The following is a 20132-nucleotide window of genomic DNA, read 5'->3' as shown; positions in this document are numbered from 1 at the left end:
ATATTTAAAATAAAATATATCTAATATAAATATAAACATATTTTTATTATATTTTTTATTAGGGAAAAGGACAAATGAAAACATATTGGTTAATAGGAGAAGAAAATGAAATGAGAGTGAATAGGAGAAATTAATTTAAAATTATAGAAATAATTAATTAATTAAATTAGAAATTTAATGAATAAATACGAAGTGAAATTAATATAAAACTGTATTATTACAATAATTAATTAATTAAAAAGAAATACTTTTATATAAGGATTAACATATTAAAATATGTAAAAAATTCTGTAAAATATTATACATAAAATAAATAATTAAGGAAAAAATTATTAAAATTTTTAGCTTAAAATTTAATTAAAATATTGAAATAATTGTAATTAATAATATATGCTAAAAATTTTATTTTTGCAAAAATAAATCGGATTTCTATAAGAATATATATATAAAATAATTAATTAAAATTTTATTCATTAAAATGATTTAATTATTTTAATTCGTCAATAAATAATTAAAAAATGATTTGTAATTAAATATAAATTTATTAGTTTAACTTTATGTAATTTTACTATTTTCTTATTCGTTAAATGTATATATACAGTATATTTAAATTGTTTAACATGTAATTGTTGTAAATTGTCGAAACAATGATTGTAATTAATGCTTCCTGTTTATAATTTTTAGTATTGTAACTGATTAAAATATGAAAAAATATTTTTGTTTTATTCATAAATTGTAAATGTCATAATTTAATAAATATTTTGCTATTAAATATTTGAATTTCAAACGTTTTATTGGGAGGAAGCGTTGCCATTTGTTGGTTACTTTCTTCCTCCAGAGCTTATTCGAGTTACGTGTCTTTTCCGGCAAAAAAAAAAATTAATTGTGCCTGGCGCCATCTGTTAAGGAGATTTTATTTTAAAAACGTTTTATATTATTAATTATTATAAGTCTCCGCCATATTGAAACTCTAAAAAGCGTGGTCTGCATCTCTTAAGATGCAATCTTCAATAAATTTTAATTAAAGATTTCATTAAAGTAATAAATAAATAAATAAATTAGTGAATGATAATGAGTTTAACTTAGGTTATCAATTTTATTGTTTTCTATATATATGGCCTATACAATACCTATAACTCTAACTCAATCGATTTACATGATTAGACTAATTGTGTTCGGCATCGCATTTCGTCCGCTATCTAATATATATATATATATATATATATATCAACTTCCTCCAGACATTTCTTATGCAGCTTTATAAATGTTCATCGTTTCCTGCGGCGCCGTGTTTACGGGCTCTAATTCTATAACCCAGTCACGTTACAATATAGTTGGAACTTGGTATATCATACGAATTACAAAGATGCATACATTGATACCCTGACTACGTCACACATAACTAAACACATTCAAAAATTCCTATTGTTTACTATGTGCGCCATAACTCAACCAAATCGAGTAACAGCTCGTGAAGGGTGACGTTTAGGACCCATAACTCTTTTACTTCTTTTGGCCGTACAATGGTAAACAAATCTGAAGCCGCTTACTCAGAAGAGTAGATTACAAAGTGGTCCTCAAAGACAACAGGGTAGTACAAGAGGGTACTCAATAATAAGGGATCCGTGTTTATGAATCCCTTATTATTCCATAAAGCATGGTATTACACTCGTATGCTATAATATTTTACAACTTTTGACTTTATCTATGCTGGTATATGTTTCGTTCACGGTTTTACAATAAGTGAATTGAATATATTTTCATCAAATTGTATATTGCATGTTTTGAATCAGCTTTGTACGCGTTAATCAAGCGTACTGTACACTAGAATTATTTTTGTAATTACAGTTTATTTAAGCCTTATTAAATGTTCATAAGTTTATTTAATTTTTGAGCAACAAAAATACTTATGTTTAATTAATTGCTTAATTTTTATTTGAAACTGGTAATTGCAGTATTTATAAATTCTTCAAAATAATTTATTGGGAATATAGTTTTATTTTCGGACATTAGATGGCGCGAGATGTAATTATTTTCTTAATTCGTTAAAAAATTATTTTTAATTAAAAATTATTAAAAACAAACTGTAAATTTCTTAAAATTAGTTACGAGCATTAAAATTATGAAGAATTTAATTTTTTATAAGACAAAACTTAAAAAGTGAAACTTTTTATAAATGACTTTGGAGAAATTCCATCGCAAGTTAAACGTTGGTTTATTGCTGGTTTACTTCCAAAATAATTACATATGCGCTTAAATAATTAATTATTCTCTTGTAAATTGTCCAAGTAGTTTAGATTTTTACACCCCAAAAACTGTTGATTAAAATAACTTGTTACTTAACTTTTAAGATTTACACGAATAATTTTTAGATGAAACAGGAAAAATATTACTTAATTTTGTGTTAAAGTGTTGGAAATATCTATTAAAATATTTCAGAATTTTTCAAGGATTTTATAAATTTTATTCACAATTTTTTTATGTTGATTGACTCCCAATACTGAAAAGCCTCTTTTCTCACATATATAAAAATTTAATTTCGTTTATTAAATTAATAAAAACTAACTTTTTAAAAATATATTCAAGATATAAAAGAATGTTTAATTATTTAACACGTCTATTTATTTTATAAAACTACTTGATTAATAAACAGTTACCATCCCCCAAAGAAAGTGGTGAATTGTTTCCTTGTGTATTATAACAAATTAAAATATATATATAAATTATTTTTTATTATATATACAAGATAATCAATTATTAATGAAAATATGATTGATACGAATGTACCTTTATTTTCTATTTTAAGACTACAGCAGGGGAGTTTAGCATCGATATTTATAACCAGAGATGAATCACCCCTTTTTTTTACAGCTCAAAAATACCTTTCTTCTACGTTTATGCTTTTATTTCCTTAGGCAAAATGTCGAAATTTGCTAGGTCAGCGATCTCCCAATTACTAGTTTTAGAAAAACGTTTCATTAAATGACGTGTTTATTTTATTACATAAATTTACTTACCCCCTGCCGACATTGAATTTAATTTTATTCTTTGAAAAAGAGTTTTTTCCAATGGAAATTCCTTAAATACTGTTCTAAGAATTGCAATTTCAATAGTTATTCCGAAATTTGCAAAGTGTTTAACTTAGAATTTTTAGCATAAATGGTGCAGAATTTTTAATACGTGCAGTATGTGTTTAGTTTAAAATTCTTAAGCGTGTTATGAGTCTAACATAAAGTTTTTAGGCTCGCTATGAGATATAACGTATAATTCTTAGGCATGCAATACAGCATTCCGAGCATATTTAGCAATAATTATCATAGAATTCGTAAGCATTCGACCTGCTTAGTATAAATTCTGAACATATTTTAAGTCAATAAACAATGCTTATGTGTAACTTGAATAGAATTTTTGATATATTTTACACAAAATTCCTAAGCATGCAATTAGTTTTGCACGAAATTCTTGACATATCTAGCAATAATTTGCATAGAATTCTTATTATATCTGGCATAAACAGCTTCTATTGAATTATTAAGAATGTAATGTAAGTTAGTATTGCATGCATAGTTGTACGCAATACGTTTATATACATGAAATATTTCTTGAATATACGAAGAAAAATACTGAATAAATAATCAAAGATATGTCAATTATTAAGTATTTTGGTTAATTATTCTTTATACATATTAATATTTTAATTATTTTTATATTTTATACATATTATAATTTAAAAAAATGTAACTTTATTTGCATTATTCATTACTAAAACGTTTAAAATTGAATCGAATTGCTTGATTTAATTACACGTAAATTTACAGATATCAAATTTTTCATTAATTAAACACTTATATAATGTTAATAATATTACGTATTAAATTATATTAATATGATTAAATTAATATAAATTGATTTGTTAAATTATAAGCAGCCATTAATTGTATATAATTAAGGAAATGTTTAATATGTTGCTGTTTAATAGAAATACATTTAACATTTTAAAATATTTAACGTTAAATTCTACGAATATTTAACATTTTTAAACCCCTGTAAAGCTTGAAATTATTCGAATTTTTAGTTTATGTATTAATCTTTTACATTTTATAATTAAAAAAAATACTAATCAATGCTCAAAATTAAATTTATTGTTAATTATTAATTATTAAAATCCCAAAATTATAAAAAAATAAAATAAAATTACTAGAAAATGTGTTAATATAAATCAAATTTCTAAGTATATTTTAGTAAACAACACATGCCTTTATAAAAATATCACAGGTGTGATAGTTTTATAAAGGTAATTTCCAGCAATTTAAATTATTATAATATACTGTTTAAATATAAGTTAACAACATTCTTCTGTTTTCATAAGTTAAAAGAAATTGCCAAAATTAAAAAATAATAATAATAAAAGAGGTTGGAAATACATCTGACAAGTTTTCACTTAACTTAAAACGCCTCTTCCTCACCAGGGGGCGTTCGTTACCTAGTGTCGTGTGTGTGTGTGTGACGTAACTGGTGAGCAGGTTGTTGATTATGCGCACGCCTGGGGATACAGATAAAGTTAGTGTGAGTTGGCGGTTGGTGTACAGTTGTAACAACACACGTCTCGAGTAGGAACACATGGAGAAATTGAAATACAGGGAGCATGATTGACGTTCATTGTTTATCATGGTTACTTTCTATAATATTTCTAACAGTGCTGTGTCCCAGTTTGGTATACTTGGAGACTTTTAAGGTAGGATTTTTACCGACGATTTTAGGGAACAAAAATTCAGGAGATGGGATAGTTATTGCTGGTGCCCTTTCGTATGCCATCGAAATTATAAATAACAGTTCCATGCTAAATGGTCACAATCTTACTTTAATTTATAATGACACAAAAGGTGACGATGTGGTGGGTATAAAAGCATTTATTTACCAATGGCAACAAGGTGCCATTGCTATTTTCGGTCCTGAAGATTTGTGTAAAATACCAGCGACTGTAGCAACTGCTGTCAACCTGGCAATGATCTCTTTTGTAAGTAACACGCATAAATTATTTTTCTATATTTTAAATATAATTTAATCAGTTTTAAATAACTTTTTTGTGGTTATAAACACGTTAAAATATAATAATACACCAGCATAAAGTTTTAATAAAATGTTAATGTATTTTTTACTGTTATAAAATATTAATTATTTTTTTAACTTTTTAAAAGTGTATATATTTTATTCTAAATTCAATTACTTATATAGTTAACAAAATTTTAATCAGAAAAAGTAAAGTAAACAAGATTAACGTGTCAGGTGTAAAATAATTGTATATCTTTTTATAAAATATAATTGAATAATTCAAATTGACACCAATAAAAATTGAACTTTTACATATAAAATTATATATTTTAGTGTTTTTTAAAAAATATTATAAAATATATTAGCTTTAATTATACATTTAACAGAATCCTTATTGTTAAAATGCATCAAATTAATATAAAAAAATAAGATCTTCCTGGTAGTTCTCGTAAGAAAAACTTTTCTCTAGTTAAAGATAACGCAACTTTAGAAAATAGGTCACAGATTCTTTATAGAAATGTATACAATTAAACTAAAGTAGGATGATGATGATGATGATGATGATGATAATGTAGTTCGTGATGATGATAATGTAACATAAGTCAAATTAGTCAAAAATTCTCCTTATAGATGTATGTATTTATTTACAATTGATGATAATGATGATAGAAATAATATAGAAATGAAATAGATTCAGAGATTTTTCTATATAATTTTACACAGTTAACTAAAGTAAAATAGGGATGATGAAGTTTGAAATAATTTTATTTAATATTATTAGGAAAAACATTATACAATTTGCTTTTATAGAAGTTAAAGTTATGTAAATTTATAGGAAAATATTAATTTTATAATATATAACAGTTAAGTTTAAGTAATATCCCTACTAACCTGTATTCGTTTTTAAAAATTAGGTCTATGTTATTGATTTTTTACAATTATTTATTATAAATATAAGAATATATATTTTAATATTTATTAAAATATTTCACAAATATTCTTGCTTTATTACTTTATTTTAATTTGTTATTAAATATAATTTAATAATTAATTATAATTAATAAACGAAGGAAAATGTGTGGTATTTTGTAATATTACAAATTCAGTCACATTTTAAAGTTTAAAAAATACGTTATATTATTTTTTAACTGTAAAAAATTGTTTTTGATAAAGTTAATATTTAAAAATTAACTAAATATTCTATGAATAATTAATGAATTTTTAATTAATTTCTTTTTATATTGTTTATTTTTATGGATTCCTATTATGATCGATCCTAGTGAAAATTTCAATTTATCTTCTATCAATGTTTTCTTTGTCTTCCTCTTATTTAAAAGTAAATATAACTTTTTATTTTAATTCTTTTAATTGTTACTAATGTTCTTTTATGGTAAAACGAAACTTAACTTACTTAGGATCCGTCTCTGTGATAGACTTAAGATCGATCCAGATGCTCTAGGATGGTCTCAAGATCGATCTGGATGCTCCGGATTGCTTCTAAGATTGCTTCAGACGATCTGGAATGGTACTCGATTGTTTCTTGTTCTCTTTAATATTGCTGAAAGTGAGGATAAAGTCGCTTTAGAGAATTTATCACAAAAAAATACTTGTGTGATTGATCAGACAGAGTTTAGAATACTTATTTGATTGATCACACAGACTTTGAAACATTTATTTGATTGATCAGACAGACTTTGTATGATCAATCACCAAAGTATTCCAAACTTTATAAAGTTTGTCTGATCATTTATCTGAGTGTTCCTGTGTAATACGTTTACCAAAGCGATTTTATGCTCACTTTCAACGTGGGATCGATCCAGATCTACCTCAGATGATCTTGATCGAACACCACAGAAGAGCTTCTGGATCAATCTTAGAGTCATGGCAGAGACTTTGATTAATCTGTGACATAATTTCGTGATTACTTTGATATGGTTTTAGCTGTATATTACTACGAGAAATTTTAAACTTTATTTAGATCGATTAAATTTGCATAAGATAAATTTTAGTTTTTTTTTTTTTTTAATTATTAACGGAACTTTCAGTTTCTCTGATATCTTATTTCATTTTTCTATCACATTTCGATATATATATTTTTTAAATAATAAATATAAAAATTTCTATTTATAATTTTTGTAAGATTTAAACAGGTTCGTGATTTTTCCAAGTTCACTTCGGTAAACAACTTTATTTTCTATCATTATTTGGTTTGATAATGCTGAATTTTAGAATAATTTATTCTGTTTAAAATTCAAATTCGTTAAAAATATATTTATAATTGCTTTTATTGTATCTTTACATATTCATTTCTTAAACAATTTCAAACTTCTTTCAGTTTTTAATCATTACGAATACATCATGTGATACTTTAGCACATTGCTTCCTAAACTTTTCGGACTTCCATTCCCTTTCAGCGCATATATTTCTTATATATTTTTTTTTTCAAAGTAAATTTTTGTTCCCTAGCACCCTTACTTCCCTCTCACCTTACAGCACCCTTCCTTGAGTCTTATACCACCTTCAAGGAGGGAGGTAGAGCCCAGTGGGAATCACTGCTTCAGCATATCTTTTTGAAATTATTACAAAGAATTGTGTGGGAGGAATGATTTTTTTTCACCCACTTCGATGCTTAATAACTCCTGCACATTTAATCGAAAATTTCTAAAATTTTGCAGGGCGGTTTGTATATTATGTAGATTGATACTGTTAAATTTTGGTGATTAAAGGTCGAGGGGATGTCGAAATAGAGGAGATCATGTGTCGTGATTCGAGTGGGGTCAAAATTAATGAAGATTTTACTCGTTATTAGTTTGTAAAACTCATCTCTACTCTCAAAATCAAGCTTCATAATAATTAATAATATAAAAGTTATTTTTTACTAAAATCTCATAACAGACGGCGTCAAATACAATTTAACTTTTTTTTTTTTTTTTTTTTTTTTTTTGCCTGGAAAGTTAAGCAATTCCTTGCTGGATTTTATGCATGTAGCAGTTTTTATATGTAATCTGTAAATCATTCGAATTAGAAATAATTGTTATTATATTTTCGTATTAAGCGTCAGAAATATATTAAGAAATCTGCTAATGTATAATACGGTTTTATTTTAAAATTTAAAAGAACAAATGGATTAACAAATAAAAAAAACCAAGTAACAATACATAAGTGTTTCTGGATGATAATAATATCTTTAAAAAATGATAAAAGTTTTAATTTAAATGAACATTATTTTCAAAGACATTAATTTCAAATAATCTTGAAAATAAAAGCTACTTTTGCTATTTAAAATATTTTTTATGTAGTCATTAAGTGAAGATCCATTACTCTTTAAAGACAAATATTTTCTTTTATTTGTTTTTTTTTATATTTTTATTATCGTACATCTTTACTAATGTTATTCTGAATGACAATAAAGGGATTTATTCGTAGTGATGAACAGAATGGATAAGTTAATTCCATATTCATCATATACAGTATATATTGTGACAGCTATTTATGGTATAGGATTATATGCGATGAATATTGTCGTTTATATCAATGCATTTTAAACATATTTAACGAAATTGCTGCTATGCAAATTTGCACCCCTTTTTTACTTTCCCGGCTGTTATAACAGACGGCAATCGGTTAAAAGACCTCCAAGATTTTTGGACCCAGGGGACCTTGAAACGTCGATAAATGCAAAAAAAAAAAAAAAAAAAAAAATTAAGGGTTTTCTGTATGAGGGGGGCACGACTTTCTTCACTCACTTTGAGGCTTAATAACCCATGCACCTTTTGTCAAAAATTTCTGAAATTTTGCAGGATAGTTTGTGTATTAGGGGATTGAAGCTTTTAAATTTTGGTTGTTAAAGGTTAAGGAGGTGGCGAAATAGAGGAAGGTCGTGTGTTAGATCTCGAATAGGGTCGGACTTAATGAAGATATTACTCGTTATTTGCACTTAATTTTTTTTGTTGTTTTTTTAAATATAAAACTCATTTTTACCCATAAAATTAAGCATTTTGCCACTTTATTGTAAAGATTTTAAAATAAAATCTCGTAACAGATGGCGCCATACGCAATTTTAATTTTTTTTGCCGGTAAAGTTATGCAACTCGTTGCTGGATCTTTTAAAGAGTTTTACATTCGAAAATAGGAGTGTATAATTTTAATATACAAAAATAGAGTTTTTAATGTCACGAATAAAAAATATATATATTTATTTATTTATTTATTTTAATTTAATTGGCATATTATCTTCCAGTAATAAGTTTAAATAAAATATTTACATATATATATATATATATATATTTTTTTTTTAATACAATTATTATAAAATTTACATAAAAAATTTAAAAAATTCTTTTGAATCCTATTATAACGTGGCCAACTAATTGGAAGAAATAAACAAAAATATTCTTGAAATTCCTTCCCCATTCATTTATAAGAATATATTTGAAGTTTTAACTTGTTTTATTTATTTTTATAATTAAATAAATCCAAAAAAACTGTAAAAAATTACAATTTTTTAATGCCTTAAAGAATATTGCATTTTTAATAAATTTGTATAAATATTTTTTTTATTTTTTCTAATATTTTTTAAATAATTAATTTTATAAAGTTCATTAAGATCAGTGAACAAATCAGTTTTATTAATTAAAATTCAAGATAATAAATATGTAATAAATTTTATAATTTTGACTTAATTTTTAAAGTCGTAAATAATTTTTTTTATTTTTACTTTGTAAGAAACTTAATTCTTTGTTTTTTTAACTTATTTATAATATAAATTGGTTTAATTCTCGATTAAAGTGACAGGACATAATTTATGTATGAAACTTATTTTCTCCTTTTTCCCTCAAATTCAATTAAAAAAAAAAAAGCCAAATATCATCAATTTGTTCTGTCTTATTTTTTATTGATTGCAATTTTTTAACTGCTTTCTTAAATACGGTAAAGAATTAGAAGAGCGGAACGTACACACAGGTAGTTGATGTAATATAACAGACAGACAATCGGACAGGTTATATAGTATGTGTGATAAACAGATATGTCAAAATAAATCATTTGTCTATTTTTTTCTCTATTCTGTTCGAATAATCCGTCTGCTTGTCTGTCTTACATTGTGTAATAGACAAACTGACAGGTAATGTAATTTATGTCGCAGACAGACAAACAGATTGTGTAATATGACAGATATGTCTGTTTGTTAGATATATTATTTCTATATGATTATTCTGTTTTAGTTTTTGTCTATTTGAGATTTATATATATATATATATACAAATCTCACAAATACGAATAAACAGATAGACAGATAGGTTATATAATTTATGTAACGAATAGAAAGGCAAAAAGGTGAATTACACAATATAAGCAGAAAACAAATAGGCAAACAGACAGGTTATCCATTATGTTTAACAAGCGTACAGACATGCAGACAGGCTATATAACAAACAGATAGACAAGCTGATAGACAACCACGCTCAAATCATAGCATACAAAGACCATAAATATATGATTTGACGTCTGTTTATTACACTTTACATAATCTGTATCTGTGTCTGTCCGTTCATAATGATTTACATATTAGTTATTCAAAGTGTGTTTAAATTTAGGTTTTATTCTATACAGAAAATTTTTAGAAATGCAATTCAGAGTGCATTCAAACATGATAATTTTTTATGTGTTTCACTATTCATTCATATCTATAATTATCTTGTCATCGTTCGAGATTAAATCTAATAGAATAAAAAAATAATAATTCTTTCGTGATAAATTGTAATTTAAAGCAGTTTATTATATATAAGATCGCATAAAATTATTATTTATAAGCGTAATAAATTAATTTTGATTTTTCTGAATGGTCACACTTATAAAGCTTTTATATTACATTCAAATAAATAAATATTTTATTCTACATTAAATATAAATTTAAAATTTAATGTTTCATTTAAATATATTAAATTTAAAATACAAAAAAAAAATATTCTGTTAATGTATAAAACAAAAATAAACATTCCTATTATGAAAAACGTATGTTGAAATTCAAATAAGAACCGAACCCGTGACGATTGTAAATAGTCACGTGATTTTTTACCTTAAATTTCTTGCAATATTTTATTAAATTATGGTGAAATTTCTAATATTATAATAAGAAAAATGAGTGTAAACATGAATAGGGGAGCAAGGTGACGATACACCTTATGTTATTGACTATATACTGTCAACACTAGTAATAATTAGGCAGACTTTTAAGGAAACAAATTCAAATTTATAAAAATAATAATGTAAAGAATTCCTATATTTATTCCTTAGTATAATCATTTTAACAATTTATTATAAAAAATTATAATAATAATTTAATAAGTCTGTCTGTCTGTTTGTTATCAAGATTTCTCAACAATTATGAGAAAGACGATTGGAATTTTTTATTTAATCATTAATGTTGACATTTTCTTAGAAGATATCTACAAATAATACGAGAAATGTTAATTCTTCTTCAGATAAAAAAAAATTAAAAATTAAAAATAGATTTATATGAATATATTCATAATTTGCAGTTAAGATTATTTAATTTTAAATAATAAATTTAAATTGTGTTTTTCAAATTTTATAGCTACATTTACATTCATTAGTGGGGACAGAATTATTTAAGTGATGACAATAATTATGATACTTTTAAAAATGAGAATATTAACTTGAATTTGGATGATATTTTAAAATCGAAACTATAGTTTTTCATCAACTTATATATTAAAATATAAATATAATAATGAAATAGAGCAGTCATTAATAAAAATAATAAACTGTAATCAACTTCTCCACGCCATTCGTCAATTTGTCCACTTAGTTTTTGAGAAATCATGCGGACAGCCATACAGACAGATATACAAAATTTCTGTGAAATCGCCATTCTTTCACTTTATAAACATCTGTCTATAAATTTATTATTTATTCTAATTGTACGCAAAATAAATCAATTCAATTTCGTAACAGACTCTTTTTATTCGTTTTATTTGTAAATTAACTTATTTGTTTTCATTTTTAATTATACTTTATGAATATTTCTAGTTTTAGACAATTTTGAATAGAAACATATTCAAAGTCTGACAAAAATGTAACGAAGAATAAAGCTATAAATTAAGAAATTCGAATTTTTCTGTATAAATTTATAAAAAATTTAAAACGATATATACATTTTTTAAAAAGATATATTATATATTAATGAATTAAAGTAATTATCACGTTATTTACATATAGAATATATGTAAATTATGCTTATAAAATGCAAGATCTTATCAAAAAAACTGTAGGACACATAATTTTAGTATTAACTGAAACTAAAGTAAATATTGAATGAAACTGTGTCATCATTATCTTCATCTTCATCTTTTTTCATCTATGTCTTTACATTCCTCTTTATCTTCTTCACATATATTTTTAAGTTCCTCTTTATTTCCTTTTTTCATTTTCATCATTGTAATAGTCTTCATTTTCAAGAATAAATAATTCAAATCGTACATTTTAAATTATACAAAAATAAAACACTTTCATTCATGAACTATTAATTATTTATACACCCCACTACTCATATAAATACTACTCATGCTGAAACTTAATATATTTTAAATTTATCACCTTAAAAAATTTAACACTTAAAGTATAAAAGCGAGAACGTTTCTATTATAGAATTTAATAAACATTTTATTATTATTATTATTATCTTTATCAAGTTTATTGGAGTGGATCAACAGACAGACTCACACTCAAAAATTTATGTAATGAATTCGTACACTACTTAAAACTGATTTTATGATTCCATATCTTCTCTTTAGTCTCTATAAAAGTAATTTTAAAAGTTTATTTATCAAAATAATTTTTGAAATTATAAAAACTGTGATTATTAAGTTACTATTAATTTATACTATTTATAATATAATTTTTTTCTCTGTTTAAATAGGAAACATATTTGTTTATCTCCAACTGATTTCGTAATTGCTGATACGTGCACGTTTTGATAATTGTAACCATGTATTTGTACAAATCGTGTTGACGAATTCCTATCTGTGAATGGAAATTTTTATTATTTTCATTCCCAAAGTAATTACTTACCTTTTAGCTTAAAAATTAAATTTATTTTCAATTATAATCTTCATACAATTAAAATATTTAAGTGCGTATTCAAATCTACAAATTCTTCCGTAATATAAATATAGCCTGTACTTTATTATATTATTATGTATGACTCAACTAGTTTATTATTAGTAACAATTAATATTAAATTGCTGGGAATAGCATGAATATGTATGCAATTCGCTTTGATTTTCTGACAAACTATATTATAATATTAATAAAAATATTTAAAAGTTTTGTAAAACTTAGTTTCTAGAAAGTCTGGCGAATAGACAAACTAACGGACTAAATACTAAATTTTTTTTATAGTAAATTAATTTAACTTTTAATTAAACATTCAAACGTTGGAATAAATTTATTTACCACAAATTTCGATGTTAGACAAACGAACGTACTAAAAGTTGAATTTATATTAATTTTTTTCCAAATATTTAATTATAAACTGTTCAAAAATTAAAAAAAAAATTGTACTACATACAGTTTCTGAAAAGTAACAAACAGACAAACGAACAGACTAAAAAACTGAATTTTTTTCTGGTTTTTAAATACATACTTAAACAATTATTTATTTTGTATCTTACTTTTGAAAATATATATTTAAAATACTTATAAATAATTAATTAAATTATCTTCCTTTAAAAAATATTCATTTCTGTAGATATAAATTATATGAATTGTTACATAAACAATTTCTGAAATATAATTCTTTCGAAACGATTATCGTTTCTTTAGATAAAATTTGACATTTTTATCAGGTTTACAATAAAACAAATAAGTTGATTAATATAAAACGACAAAGAAGATTGCGATTTTTAAAAAAAATTACTATTTTTAGGGACTTATTTGGAGTGCATTTTATTATTTTATCAGTAATAAAAAGTGACACGTTTATTTAATTTTAAATTAAAAATTTTTACGTTGTTTTAATAAATAGATATAATTCAAATATATTTTTAACCTAAAAAAACTATTTTAAAATTTTTTTATATAAATATATTTGTAATTTTTCTTTAAAATTGATTTTTATGTTACATAAATATTGAGGGGAATTCAATGAAATTTTGAAGTCTAATTTTCAAGACTAAAATTTCACTTTCACGAAATTTCCTAAATTTTTTACTATGCTACAATTTTCGTATTGAAGATCTATAAATTCCCACTGTCGCCTGTCCGTTTGTCTGTCATTCATTAATCTCCAAAACGGAGGTAGATAAATGAAAATCGAGACCGGATATGGAAATGTTAAGGGTGGGACGTCTCAATTAAGTACATACGAACTTCCGGTCTAAACCGGAATTCACGCGATTTTTCAAAATTAAAATATAATTAAAAATTGCATCACGGCATTCTGACTACATTAAAATAATATACATTCGATTTTTCTTCATTTCCAATATATTTAAAGATTTATTTTTCAAATATATTTTATAATTAATAAAATTAAATGCACTCGTATATTTTAACAAATAAAACCTTTAGAATAATTGAAATAATTCTTAAAAGTATATAAGAATAAAAAATATAATTTATAAAATGAATTATTTACTGTAATTTTAAACATGTTTATAATAAAAGTTTTATATTTATAAATTAACTCAATTAATTTTTATTTAAAAGATATAATCGAAAAGTTTTCTGAAGTTTATTTATTTATTTAATAATTTATAAGGGCAATTTTTTGACCTTCGAGTTACGAAACAATACATTTTATTATAAAATTTTTAAATTATCTGTCTAAAACGGAACCTGTATCAAACGAAAACCTGCCTGAACGGAAAAATTCTTCGGAACGAAGAGATTTTTAATGTTAAAAGATATATATATATATTTAACCTATTCAAACCGGAAGAAAATATTTGCTACCGTGCAAGTCCGTCTTACGCAGGTTTTACTGTATATTTTAAAACAAGAAAAATAAATTTAAAAACTTTACGGAAGTAGATAAAGAGATTAGAAAGTAAATAAAATGTGTTTTTCTACGTTTTCCATAGGAAAAGTAGTCGACTATTTCTATAAATAGAAATTTTATTTTTATTATATAATATTATATAGATAAGGAACAATTTCTTGTGTCTTATTTGTTGAAATTTCTAATGTCGTTAAATCTTTCGCTTCATTTTTATATTAAGAAATTAATAAAAATAAATCGACTTATTAACATTTATTGTTAGAAATTCTACTATTTTTTAAAATTATTTATTTAATTTTTTTTATTAATTGATCATTAATATGATTTCTTAACTTATTTTATCATAATTGATATTATAGGCTTATTATTTATCATCGTAGATATTAAGGAATAAAATTTTTGCTATTAATGATAATGATGATAAACTTTCACTTTTTATTTATAAATTTAAATATTTAAATTATTTTCGATTAAAAATAAAGTTAATTGGAATTCTTAAGAAAAAATTAATAATTTTTTTAACAATTTTGAATATGTCAAAAAATGTGAAATAAAAAAAATTTATAAGAATTTTAATTAATTTCGTGTCATTTAAATATAATCATGCTGTTTTCTTGTTTATTCTTTATGCATTTTTTGTAAATTATATCAAAGGAAATAAATAATAAAGGTAATTTCATTATTTAATTACGATTTTTTATATATTTAATGTTGACTTTTTAACTTTCAACTTTGACAAAAAATAAAATAAAATTCTTTAAGCCTATTCTGACTTGTTACACAATAACGTTATGCTCTGTCAAAGATTTAAATGTATTTTTATCTGTTTATTATTAAATTTCTTTCTGTGACGTATAACGTAAGTACTGTACACGTCGTGATTATATTGTAGATCTCAGCCTTATTATATAAAATGTTTATCTATAATCTTAGTGTAACTTAGTCTACTATATAAAATAGTGATAAATATATAATATTATCTCGTGATGTTAAAATCAGTAAGGCTAATACTACAAGCTTAATTTCATGCTATAGGCTTGTATAGTAATCACACGTTCTCATTCTTTTACAGGCTTGATTTCATGCTGATGGTTTACTTTACAGGCTTAATTCTTATATTATAAGCCTTATAGCAGGCTTAATTTTATGTTGTCAGCTAGTAAAGATTGTGTTACAGGGTTTTATATAGGTATAACCATGGAAATTTTGCATAAAATTTTCCAGGAGAAGGCAAAGCTTGCAGATAAATAATTACATCAATAAACTTTTAATTAATTATTTAATTTTTGTGGATATTTTAAGACAGACAAAAATATTGTTGAAAATACAGTAATTTTTAGTATTTTATCTTAAATTATTTATTCGAAAGTATGCATTCAACCAGAACTAGTAGGAAAAATCGGATAATTCTTTACTATTATTTTCTGAAATTATTTAAAAAATACCGGATGGATTGGTTTATTAACTTTAAAATATTTTTTAAAGTTAATAAACCCATATTAGTTTAATATTAAATCATTTTAAAAGTTACAAATGATGCAAGAATATTTTATATAATTTCTCTTTCTGGTTAATAAGAAAAGAAATAAATTCATAATGTAATATTTCAGAGAGAAGTTTAAATATTTTATTCGTGATTTATACGTATGATGATGATAGTGATTTAAAAATTGATTTTTAAGTATTTTTTCCGAAAAATTTTATATGATAAATTGCTCTAGATGACGCATAATTTATTATATGTTTTGTTCTTTTCCCAATTTTCTGCACAAAATTCTATATTTATCTTTTATATTTCCTTATTTTAGGGGGAAAATATGGGTATGAAAGTAAAGAAAAAGGAAATTTATGTCTAGAAGCTAGAGAAGATAAATTATATTGGCTTTTAAGACTTAAACTTCTTATTTTTTTAGCAAAAAATTCTTGTGTTTTCCTGTTTTAGGGTAGAAAATTTACGCCAAAAAAACTAAGGAAAAAGATAAAATAAATGTTTTAAGGTATAAAATTCCTGAACTTTTTAATACTTTTAAATATATTTTACTTCTCCCTATTTTTTGGCGCAAAAGTTTCTCATTTTATCTTTCTCAATTTTTGGCTCAAGTACATAATATGTTTAACAGCTATAAAGCTAGTTTATAAAGCAAATAAATAATAAAATAACACTTAAATTAAAATATTACAAAAAATATTTAAATAGCAAAGCACAATTTGAAATATTGATTTCATTTCTAACATTAATTAAAAGTTGTTAGAAATTTCAGCAATGATGCTAATTAAGTTATATTCATTTGTTGATAAGTAGACACTCTTTGGCATATTTAATTTCAATCTCAAACTCATCCGAAAACTTTCCACTTTTTTCTTATCATTATTAACTAACATTTAAAATATTAAAATGACTATTTTGATCTTTTTTTAATTTTTAAAAATATATTAAAATTATATTAAAGTATCATTAATAAATCATTTATCTGTGAAGGAAGAGAAAGATGCTGAAGATAATATCAATTTGATAAAGAGAAATTTATAAATTCTTTGACAAAAATTTGATTTTTCACTTCTTTTCTAGTTGAAGTGATACTGTTTAATGGATTTATTATTAAATTCAATACTATAAAAGTATCATTTCAATCAGAAACAAGTCGATGGTGAAACAATTCTTTGCGGAAGGATTTATTAATATAAACGCATAAATTTTCACATTCTTAAAATTGAAGCTAATTTTTGGCTTTTTCGATTTGAAATTATGCTGTTTACACTCTTTTTAAATTGATTATAAATTTTTCTAAAAGGCTGTTTTTTGCTTACAAAAAATTCAAATTTTGATTAAATAAATTGAAGTACAGTAAAACCTGTGTAAGCCGGAATGGCACCGTCTCGAATACTTTTTCAATTTGGCAGGTTTTCGTTTTGCACAAGTTTTTTTTTTAACATAGAAATAATTCCGAATATTTTCTCCGTTTAGACAAGTTTCCATTTTACTAAGGTTCCGTTTTCTACAGGTTTTACTGTATTTCATTTAATTGTTTTAGCCATTTAAATAGTTTTTTTTAAGTGTTTAAATTATATTTTAAAATTTATAATATATAATTTTTTTAAAATTAAATTTTAATGCATTAAATCGTCCATTAATAAAAAGATATTTTTTATATTATTATTATTATTCACGTAACTTTTATCTTAATTCAAGAAAATCTCATTAAAATGAAAAAAATTATTTAGAATATTTATTAATATATAATATTCAGTTAAAATAATTTATACTGATGATTTTTATGTGTTGAATGACCTCTTACGTATAGCCATTAACTTCACCTGTGATCTTGAAAGTTTTTACATTATATTCAACCTGCATTAAATGGAACAGGAGTAAACGTTAAAAATTCGTTATGAATGGCCTCAAACACGTTTTATTTATTTATTTTTCTAGCAGAATTTAAAATATCCAGCATATTTTTGTGTTGTTTGTACACATTTATCCCGAGATAAAAATAATTAAAGGAGTAAGTTGTATATTTTAACAGAGATTGCAGCATTCAGGAGTAAGCTAAGAACGAAATTCTTGTATTAAAATACTTAAAACTGAATAAATTGACTTTATTATAGCTTTAAAAAATTAAATTATTTAAGAAATTTTAATTAATTTATTTATTATAATCAAAAGTATGGTCAAAATTTACATTTATATACTGATATATTGTGTATAAAAATTATTCTAGTAGTGAATAATACACGCGAATAATAATTAATAGTTTTTTAAACATTCATAGAATAATAAGCCATAAAATTATATATACATCACTTATATTCTTATTTGTAGAACATTATATTATATCATGTTACTGATTTAAAGTAAACATTAGCTATAATAAGTATTATTGATTGATGCCATATATACAGTATATATAACAGATTACAGATAATTTATTATCATCAAAAATTTACTCTTTCTAAGTTGCAACATTACTACTATTTCATATTGCAAAATGTCAAGTTACACTCAAGATATACAACTGTCAAGTTCAGAGTAAATACTAAAGAGAATATATTGTAATTTAAAGAAAATTAATTAATTAAATTTACAAGTATTCACATCTATGTTAAATTATTCTAATAGCTTTTTATTTTATGACAATTGTAAATATATATTTATTATTAAATTGTATAAATATATATTAAAAATGTAATATTTAATTTTAATTATTAAAATTTAAATTGAAGTTAGTAATTATTATATAATTTTAACTCTTGTGCTTAAAGCTTAATTTTATTATGATAATTTGAAAAGAATGTTTTACAAATATCAAAATTTAATTAAACTTATATTAATTATCTTTAAAACTAAAAGTGTATATTTGTGCATATATATATATATATTAAATGTTATTTGCTTCATTTTAATAAGTATCTTGACCTTTAATCAATTGATCAGGAAAACTGTAGATAAATTGTCATAAATATTTACGTTTTTGAGTCGAATGTTTTAGTGTAAATCACAATTTTTACAGTGTCTTTTTTCAAATTACGTATAAAATAGAAAATTCTAACAATATTTATATATTTTCTTCATTTTTATATGAGAATTTTGTACAATTCCAATTGAATTCTCGATCAATGTATATAACCATGTTGTATAATCATACATTTAATCTGGTATGACAATCTTTACCCGATGAAAATGTTTACTAGAAAGAATGTCGTCAGTCGTACATATAATCAGATAAAAGGAATCTTTGCACTTGTTGACATTATTTTTTAGGAGATAAGGAGTTTCGCTGCAAAATAAAGCCATTTTTATCAAATGGTTATGTTACGTTTTAAAAGTTGTCCATTAATTTAATTCTTATAACCTTAGAAATTAATTTAAAATTATTATTTAATGTATTTAATTATATCAGAAAATTTATATGAAGCTCCAATGGCTAAGAAGTAATTTACTTCTGTAAAGAATACCTCTCATAAATGCAAATTTAGAAATAAAAATACTCGAATAAAATAGTAAATGTAAGTTAGTTAGATTAAATTAAACGTTTATAAACATAATTTAATTAATGTAATT

At 23.2% G+C, this 20132-nt stretch overlaps 2 protein-coding genes across 2 annotated transcripts in view; both read left to right on the top strand.

The window, feature by feature from the left end:
- Nucleotides 1–277, top strand: part of LOC136968636 (guanylate cyclase 32E) — a 173630-nt gene extending 173353 nt beyond the window's left edge. The window contains exon 21 of the mRNA XM_067262638.1: nt 63–277. Coding sequence (XP_067118739.1) covers nt 63–134 — 72 coding nt within the window. The 3' untranslated portion in view covers nt 135–277. The remainder of the gene's footprint in view (nt 1–62) is intronic.
- Nucleotides 278–4576: 4299 nt separating this feature from the next.
- The window catches only part of LOC136968635 (receptor-type guanylate cyclase Gyc76C-like), a 92636-nt gene continuing 77080 nt past the window's right edge, over nt 4577–20132 (top strand). Inside the window, exon 1 of the mRNA XM_067262637.1 lies at nt 4577–5017. Coding sequence (XP_067118738.1) covers nt 4646–5017 — 372 coding nt within the window. The 5' untranslated portion in view covers nt 4577–4645. The remainder of the gene's footprint in view (nt 5018–20132) is intronic.

The sequence above is a fragment of the Centruroides vittatus genome, unplaced genomic scaffold (genome assembly GCF_030686945.1).
Source record: "Centruroides vittatus isolate TY-2023 unplaced genomic scaffold, ASM3068694v2 contig_150, whole genome shotgun sequence".
NCBI lineage: Eukaryota > Metazoa > Arthropoda > Arachnida > Scorpiones > Buthidae > Centruroides > Centruroides vittatus.
Note: the sequence above shows the minus strand (reverse complement) of the source record. Positions and strands in the feature narration are given on the sequence as shown.